This window comes from Siphateles boraxobius, unplaced genomic scaffold (assembly GCF_051911475.1).
Source record: "Siphateles boraxobius isolate OS27281-9 unplaced genomic scaffold, OSU_SipBor_1 10, whole genome shotgun sequence".
Lineage (NCBI taxonomy): Eukaryota > Metazoa > Chordata > Actinopteri > Cypriniformes > Leuciscidae > Siphateles > Siphateles boraxobius.
The window spans coordinates 1,145,001-1,155,000 of record NW_027508700.1 but is presented as its reverse complement, the minus strand read 5'-3'; the positions used below and the strand labels follow the sequence as shown (position 1 = coordinate 1,155,000).

The 10,000-nt window shown below is 46.6% G+C and overlaps 1 protein-coding gene and 1 long non-coding RNA gene across 3 annotated transcripts in view; both read left to right on the top strand.

The window, feature by feature from the left end:
• Positions 1-10,000, top strand: part of rexo5 (RNA exonuclease 5) — a 30,183-nt gene that overhangs the window by 12,940 nt on the left and 7,243 nt on the right. For both annotated transcript variants that reach the window (XM_077238122.1, XM_077238130.1), the window contains exons 11-14: positions 8,756-8,841; positions 8,913-9,039; positions 9,252-9,371; positions 9,480-9,617. In XM_077238122.1, coding sequence (XP_077094237.1) covers positions 8,756-8,841; positions 8,913-9,039; positions 9,252-9,371; positions 9,480-9,617 — 471 coding nt within the window. The remainder of the gene's footprint in view (positions 1-8,755; positions 8,842-8,912; positions 9,040-9,251; positions 9,372-9,479; positions 9,618-10,000) is intronic.
• Positions 7,318-8,492, top strand: LOC143746354 (uncharacterized). Its single transcript, XR_013206510.1, has 3 exons — positions 7,318-7,402; positions 7,436-7,468; positions 8,102-8,492. It is a non-coding gene; the product is annotated as an uncharacterized LOC143746354 (long non-coding RNA).

Below are 10,000 nucleotides of genomic sequence, written 5' to 3'. Positions count from 1 at the left end.
CACACACAGATGATGTGTTGATGAACACACTGAGTCTGAGAGTGATGTCAGTGGACACACACACACACAGATGATGTGTTGATGAACACACTGAGTCTGAGAGTGATGTTAGTGGACACACACACACACACAGATGATGTGTTGATGAACACACTGAGTCTGAGAGTGATGTTAGTGGACACACACACACACACAGATGATGTGTTGATGAACACACTGAGTCTGAGAGTGATGTTAGTGGACACACACACACACACAGATGATGTGTTGATGAACACACTGAGTCTGAGAGTGATGTTAGTGGACACACACACACAGATGATGTGTTGATGAACACACTGAGTCTGAGAGTGATGTTAGTGGACACACACACACAGATGATGTGTTGATGAACACACTGAGTCTGAGAGTGATGTCAGTGGACACACACACACACACAGATGATGTGTTGATGAACACACTGAGTCTGAGAGTGATGTTAGTGGACACACACACACACACAGATGATGTGTTGATGAACACACTGAGTCTGAGAGTGATGTTAGTGGACACACACACACAGATGATGTGTTGATGAACACACTGAGTCTGAGAGTGATGTTAGTGGACACACACACACAGATGATGTGTTGATGAACACACTGAGTCTGAGAGTGATGTTAGTGGACACACACACACACACACAGATGATGTGTTGATGAACACACTGAGTCTGAGAGTGATGTTAGTGGACAAACACACACACACACACAGATGATGTGTTGATGAACACACTGAGTCTGAGAGTGATGTTAGTGGACACACACACACAGATGATGTGTTGATGAACACACTGAGTCTGAGAGTGATGTTAGTGGACACACACACACAGATGATGTGTTGATGAACACACTGAGTCTGAGAGTGATGTTAGTGGACACACACACACAGATGATGTGTTGATGAACACACTGAGTCTGAGAGTGATGTTAGTGGACACACACACACAGATGATGTGTTGATGAACACACTGAGTCTGAGAGTGATGTCAGTGGACACACACACACAGATGATGTGTTGATGAACACACTGAGTCTGAGAGTGATGTTAGTGGACACACACACACAGATGATGTGTTGATGAACACACTGAGTCTGAGAGTGATGTTAGTGGACACACACACACAGATGATGTGTTGATGAACACACTGAGTCTGAGAGTGATGTTAGTGGACACACACACACACACACACACACAGATGATGTGTTGATGAACACACTGAGTCTGAGAGTGATGTTAGTGGACACACACACACAGATGATGTGTTGATGAACACACTGAGTCTGAGAGTGATGTCAGTGGACACACACACACACACACACACACACACAGATGATGTGTTGATGAACACACTGAGTCTGAGAGTGATGTTAGTGGACACACACACACACACACACAGATGATGTGTTGATGAACACACTGAGTCTGAGAGTGATGTCAGTGGACACACACACACACACACACACACACACAGATGATGTGTTGATGAACACACTGAGTCTGAGAGTGATGTTAGTGGACACACACACACACACACACACACACACAGATGATGTGTTGATGAACACACTGAGTCTGAGAGTGATGTCAGTGGACACACACACACACACACAGATGATGTGTTGATGAACACACTGAGTCTGAGAGTGATGTCAGTGGACACACACACACACACACACACACACACAGATGATGTGTTGATGAACACACTGAGTCTGAGAGTGATGTCAGTGGACACACACACACAGATGATGTGTTGATGAACACACTGAGTCTGAGAGTGATGTTAGTGGACACACACACACAGATGATGTGTTGATGAACACACTGAGTCTGAGAGTGATGTTAGTGGACACACACACACACACACACAGATGATGTGTTGATGAACACACTGAGTCTGAGAGTGATGTTAGTGGACACACACACACACACACACACACACACAGATGATGTGTTGATGAACACACTGAGTCTGAGAGTGATGTTAGTGGACACACACACACAGATGATGTGTTGATGAACACACTGAGTCTGAGAGTGATGTTAGTGGACACACACACACAGATGATGTGTTGATGAACACACTGAGTCTGAGAGTGATGTTAGTGGACACACACACACACACACACACAGATGATGTGTTGATGAACACACTGAGTCTGAGAGTGATGTTAGTGGACACACACACACAGATGATGTGTTGATGAACACACTGAGTCTGAGAGTGATGTCAGTGGACACACACACACAGATGATGTGTTGATGAACACACTGAGTCTGAGAGTGATGTTAGTGGACACACACACACAGATGATGTGTTGATGAACACACTGAGTCTGAGAGTGATGTCAGTGGACACACACACACAGATGATGTGTTGATGAACACACTGAGTCTGAGAGTGATGTTAGTGGACACACACACACAGATGATGTGTTGATGAACACACTGAGTCTGAGAGTGATGTCAGTGGACACACACACACAGATGATGTGTTGATGAACACACTGAGTCTGAGAGTGATGTTAGTGGACACACACACACACACAGATGATGTGTTGATGAACACACTGAGTCTGAGAGTGATGTCAGTGGACACACACACACACAGATGATGTGTTGATGAACACACTGAGTCTGAGAGTGATGTCAGTGGACACACACACACAGATGATGTGTTGATGAACACACTGAGTCTGAGAGTGATGTTAGTGGACACACACACACACAGATGATGTGTTGATGAACACACTGAGTCTGAGAGTGATGTTAGTGGACACACACACACACACACACACAGATGATGTGTTGATGAACACACTGAGTCTGAGAGTGATGTCAGTGGACAAACACACACAGATGATGTGTTGATGAACACACTGAGTCTGAGAGTGATGTTAGTGGACACACACACACAGATGATGTGTTGATGAACACACTGAGTCTGAGAGTGATGTCAGTGGACACACACAGATGATGTGTTGATGAACACACTGAGTCTGAGAGTGATGTTAGTGGACACACACACACAGATGATGTGTTGATGAACACACTGAGTCTGAGAGTGATGTTAGTGGACACACACACACAGATGATGTGTTGATGAACACACTGAGTCTGAGAGTGATGTTAGTGGACACACACACACACACACACACACACAGATGATGTGTTGATGAACACACTGAGTCTGAGAGTGATGTTAGTGGACACACACACACAGATGATGTGTTGATGAACACACTGAGTCTGAGAGTGATGTTAGTGGACACACACACACAGATGATGTGTTGATGAACACACTGAGTCTGAGAGTGATGTCAGTGGACACACACACACAGATGATGTGTTGATGAACACACTGAGTCTGAGAGTGATGTTAGTGGACACACACACACAGATGATGTGTTGATGAACACACTGAGTCTGAGAGTGATGTTAGTGGACACACACACACACACACACACACACACACACAGATGATGTGTTGATGAACACACTGAGTCTGAGAGTGATGTTAGTGGACACACACACACAGATGATGTGTTGATGAACACACTGAGTCTGAGAGTGATGTTAGTGGACACACACACACACAGATGATGTGTTGATGAACACACTGAGTCTGAGAGTGATGTTAGTGGACACACACACACACAGATGATGTGTTGATGAACACACTGAGTCTGAGAGTGATGTTAGTGGACACACACACACACAGATGATGTGTTGATGAACACACTGAGTCTGAGAGTGATGTTAGTGGACACACACACACAGATGATGTGTTGATGAACACACTGAGTCTGAGAGTGATGTCAGTGGACACACACACACACAGATGATGTGTTGATGAACACACTGAGTCTGAGAGTGATGTCAGTGGACACACACACACAGATGATGTGTTGATGAACACACTGAGTCTGAGAGTGATGTCAGTGGACACACACACACAGATGATGTGTTGATGAACACACTGAGTCTGAGAGTGATGTTAGTGGACACACACACACAGATGATGTGTTGATGAACACACTGAGTCTGAGAGTGATGTTAGTGGACACACACACACAGATGATGTGTTGATGAACACACTGAGTCTGAGAGTGATGTCAGTGGACACACACACACACAGATGATGTGTTGATGAACACACTGAGTCTGAGAGTGATGTCAGTGGACACACACACACAGATGATGTGTTGATGAACACACTGAGTCTGAGAGTGATGTCAGTGGACACACACACACAGATGATGTGTTGATGAACACACTGAGTCTGAGAGTGATGTCAGTGGACACACACACACACACAGATGATGTGTTGATGAACACACTGAGTCTGAGAGTGATGTTAGTGGACACACACACACAGATGATGTGTTGATGAACACACTGAGTCTGAGAGTGATGTTAGTGGACACACACACACAGATGATGTGTTGATGAACACACTGAGTCTGAGAGTGATGTTAGTGGACACACACACACACACAGATGATGTGTTGATGAACACACTGAGTCTGAGAGTGATGTTAGTGGACACACACACACACACAGATGATGTGTTGATGAACACACTGAGTCTGAGAGTGATGTCAGTGGACACACACACACACACACACACACACACAGATGATGTGTTGATGAACACACTGAGTCTGAGAGTGATGTTAGTGGACACACACACACAGATGATGTGTTGATGAACACACTGAGTCTGAGAGTGATGTTAGTGGACACACACACACACAGATGATGTGTTGATGAACACACTGAGTCTGAGAGTGATGTTAGTGGACACACACACACACAGATGATGTGTTGATGAACACACTGAGTCTGAGAGTGATGTTAGTGGACACACACACACAGATGATGTGTTGATGAACACACTGAGTCTGAGAGTGATGTTAGTGGACACACACACACAGATGATGTGTTGATGAACACACTGAGTCTGAGAGTGATGTTAGTGGACACACACACACACACAGATGATGTGTTGATGAACACACTGAGTCTGAGAGTGATGTTAGTGGACACACACACACACACAGATGATGTGTTGATGAACACACTGAGTCTGAGAGTGATGTTAGTGGACACACACACACACAGATGATGTGTTGATGAACACACTGAGTCTGAGAGTGATGTTAGTGGACAAACACACACACACAGATGATGTGTTGATGAACACACTGAGTCTGAGAGTGATGTTAGTGGACACACACACACAGATGATGTGTTGATGAACACACTGAGTCTGAGAGTGATGTTAGTGGACACACACACACAGATGATGTGTTGATGAACACACTGAGTCTGAGAGTGATGTTAGTGGACACACACACACAGATGATGTGTTGATGAACACACTGAGTCTGAGAGTGATGTCAGTGGACACACACACACACACACAGATGATGTGTTGATGAACACACTGAGTCTGAGAGTGATGTCAGTGGACACACACACACAGATGATGTGTTGATGAACACACTGAGTCTGAGAGTGATGTTAGTGGACACACACACACAGATGATGTGTTGATGAACACACTGAGTCTGAGAGTGATGTTAGTGGACACACACACACAGATGATGTGTTGATGAACACACTGAGTCTGAGAGTGATGTCAGTGGACACACACACACACACACACACACACAGATGATGTGTTGATGAACACACTGAGTCTGAGAGTGATGTTAGTGGACACACACACACAGATGATGTGTTGATGAACACACTGAGTCTGAGAGTGATGTTAGTGGACACACACACACAGATGATGTGTTGATGAACACACTGAGTCTGAGAGTGATGTCAGTGGACACACACACACAGATGATGTGTTGATGAACACACTGAGTCTGAGAGTGATGTTAGTGGACACACACACACAGATGATGTGTTGAGTTCAGTTAAAGTTGAGTTTTTCCCAGATGTAAAGTTGTTCCTTGATTCAGGTAAACTCTTCATGAAGAACACAGAAGACCGCGGCCAACTGACCTTTACAGATCTAGACATCTTTCGTCTAAAAAAATTCATGATAAAAGTTAGAGCAAAAATAGCTAATGGTGGTTAAGTGTGTTTTGTTTGTGTTAAACTCTCTGTTTTGTTAAAATGCAAATTAACATTTGCTATGTGACATAAAGCTGGGTTCTTTAAACATCCACAGTGCCAGAGAGGATGCAGAGAGAGTTTCCCTCATCAGTTTGTTTAACGTTAAGAAATTAAGTGTCATTTTTTTACAAGAAACGCATAGCACTGTTAAAAATGAAACTGCGTGAAGAAAGATTGGGATGGGGAAGTGTTTCTCAGTCATGAGAATAGTAACACTGGTGGAGTCGGTATCCTGTTTTCTAGAGATGTTTTACCCATTACTTGGGTTACTGAAGACATCATTGAAGGTCGTTTATTAAAAATACAAGCTGTATTTGAAAGTGTAAAAATGAGTTTCATTAGTGTATATGCTCCAACTGTAGGCACAGAAAGGGTGTTTTAAACTCTAAATACTGTAATAAGTAAGTAGTGATGATGATACATGTCCCTGAGGTGATGTTAGAAACCACCCAGAAACACATGGAGCCAGTAAGAACTGTCTTGTTAATTTAATTGAGTCGAATGATTTATGTGATGTTTGGAGGTTTTTTCATACTAACCAGCGTCAGTATACTTGGACTCATGTTAAAGATAATTCTCTGTGTTTGGCTAGGCTTGATAGATTTCACTGTTTCAGATATCAGAGCAATGTACTTGAAGGTTGTTCAATACACTCAGCTGTTATTTCGGATCATTGCCTTGTACAAGTTGCTAGGAGGAGGAGGAGGAAGAGGAGGAAGAAGAGGAGGAGGAGGAAGAGGAGGAAGAGGAGTAGGAAGAGGCGGAGGAAGAGGAGGAGAAGGAGGAAGTGGAGGAGGAGGAAGAGGAAAAAGAGGAGGAGGAAGAGGTGGAGGAAGAGGAGGAGAAGGAAGAAGTGGAGGAGTAGGAAGAGGTGGAGGAAGAGGAGGAGAAGGAGGAAGTGGATGAGGAGGAAGAGGAAAAAGAGGAGTAGGAAGAGGTGGAGGAAGAGGAGGAGAAGGAGGAAGTGGAGGAGGAGGAAGAGGAAAAAGAGGAGGAGGAAGAGGTGGAGGAAGAGGAGGAGAAGGAAGAAGTGGAGGAGTAGGAAGAGGTGGAGGAAGAGGAGGAGAAGGAGGAAGTGGATGAGGAGGAAGAGGAAAAAGAGGAGTAGGAAGAGGTGGAGGAAGAGGAGGAGAAGGAGGAAGTGGAGGAGTAGGAAGAGGTGGAGGAAGAGGAGGAGAAGGAGGAAGTGGATGAGGAGGAAGAGGAAAAAGAGGAGTAGGAAGAGGTGGAGGAAGAGGAGGAGAAGGAGGAAGTGGAGGAGGAGGAAGAGGAAAAAGAGGAGTAGGAAGAGGTGGAGGAAGAGGAGGAGAAGGAAGAAGTGGAGGAGTAGGAAGAGGTGGAGGAAGAGGAGGAGGAAGAGGAGGAAGAAGAGGAGGAGGAAGAGGAGGAGGAAGTGGAGGAGGAGGAAAAGGAAAAAGAGGAGTAGGAAGAGGTGGAGGAAGAGGAGGAGAAGGAGGAAGTGGAGGAGGAGGAAGAGGAAAAAAAGGAGTAGGAAGAGGTGGAGGAAGAGGAGGAGGAGGAAGTGGAGGAGTAGGAAGAGGTGGAGGAAGAGGAGGAGAAGGAGGAAGTGGATGAGGAGGAAGAGGAAAAAGAGGAGTAGGAAGAGGTGGAGGAAGAGGAGGAGAAGGAGGAAGTGGAGGAGGAGGAAGAGGAAAAAGAGGAGGAGGAAGAGGTGGAGGAAGAGGAGGAGAAGGAAGAAGTGGAGGAGTAGGAAGAGGTGGAGGAAGAGGAGGAGAAGGAGGAAGTGGAGGAGGAGGAAGAGGAAAAAGAGGAGGTGAAGGAAGTGGAGGAGAAGGAAGAAGTGGAGTAGGAAGAGGAGAAGGAAGAGGTGGAGGAAGAGAAGGAGAAGGAGGAAGTGGAGGAGGAAGAGGAAAAAGAGGAGTAGGAAGAGGTGGAGGAAGAGGAGGAGAAGGAGGAAGTGGAGGAGGAGGAAGAGGAAAAAGAGGAGGAGTAGGAAGAGGAAAAGGAGGAGGAGGAGTAGGAAGAGGAAAAGGAGGAAGAGGAGAAGAAAGAGGAGTTGGAGGAAGAGGAAAAGGAGGAAGAGGAAAAGGAGGAGGAGGAAGAGAAGGAGGAGGAAGAGCAGAAAGAGGAAGAGGAAAAGGAGGAAGAGGAAAAGAGGATGAAGAGGAAGAGGAAAAGGAGGAAGAGCAGAAAGAGGAGGAAGTGGAGGAGGAAGAGCAGAAAGAGGAGGAGGATGAGGAGGAAGAGCAGGAGGAGGAAGAGCAGGAGGAGGAGGAGGAGAAAGAGGAGGAGGAAGAGAAGGAGGAGGAGGAGGAAGAGAAGGAAGAGGAGGAGGATGAGGAGGAAGAGAAGGAGGAGGAAGTGGGGGAAGAGGAGGAAGTGGAGGAGGAGGTGGAAGAGGAAGAGAAGGAAGAGGAGGAGGAGGCTAGAGTCTCAGTGATTCTCTCACTCTCTCTGATTGAGTCTCAGTGATTCTCTCTCTCTCTGTGGTTGAGTCTCAGTGATTCTCTCTCTCTCTCTGGTTGAGTCTCAGTGATTCTCTCTCTCTCTCTCTGGTTGAGTCTCAGTGATTCTCTCTCTCTCTCTCTCTCTCTCTCTCTCTCTCTCTCTCTCTCAGGTGGTTGAGGATCATCTGGATGAACTGTGGGATTTTCCTGAGATAGATGACTCTGATCACCAGGTCTCGTCTGATCATCGCTTCAGGTACTCGACTCTATATCTGATGCGTGACACTCTGAAGACCTTCCCTTCTGACGGTCTCTCTGTCCAATCAGCTCTCTCCGCTTTGGCCACGCCCTCTACGGGTCCGGCCAATCAGCAGTGTTCCTGGGCGGAGCTGTGCAGACCAACGGCTCAGTGGCCAATCAGTGCAGGAGACAGCAGTGCTCCAGTGATAGAGAGGTGTGTGTGTGTGTGCGTGAGAGAGAGTGTGTGTGTGTGTGTGCGTGAGAGTATGTGTGTGAGAGTGTAGGTGGTGTGTGTTCATCTGTATCTCACTGTCTGTGTGTGTGTGTGTGAGAGAGAGTCTATGTGAGTGTGTGTGTTTGTGTGTGTGTATGTGTGTAGGTGGTGTGTTCATCTGTATCTCACTGTCTGTGTGTGTGTGTGTGTAGGTGGTGTGTGTGTTCAGACGGCTGGTTCAGTTGTACTCGCTCAGTGTCCTTCGGTTGTCATCATTCAGCAACACACTGCATCAAATGACAGCGTCGGGACGACAGCAGCACCTGCAGCAGGTACACACACACACACACACACACACACACACACACACACACACACACACACGCACACGCACACACACAGAGACACGACTGTATGACGCTGACGTGAGTGTGTTCCAGGTGTGTGAGGATCTGAGGCAGATGTGTGTGTTGTATGTCGGCCCGCTGCCCGCCGACAGCACAGAGAGAGATGTACACACACTCCTGAAGCACTGCGGACGCCTGCGGACCATACGCCTGCTGCAGCACACACACGGGGTAACACACACACACACACGGGGTAACACACACACACACACACGGGGTAACACACACACACACACGGGGTAACACACACACACACACACTCCTGAAGCACTGTGGACGCCTGCGGACCATACGCCTGCTGCAGCACACACACGGGGTAACACACACACACACACACGGGGTAACGCACACACAGACACAGGGTAACACACACACACACGGGGTAACACACACACACACACACACACTCCTGAAGCACTGCGGACGCCTGCGGACCATACGCCTGCTGCAGCACACACACGGGGTAACGCACACACAGACACACAGGGTAACACACACACACACACACACACGGGGTAACACACACACACACACACTCCTGAAGCACTGCGGAC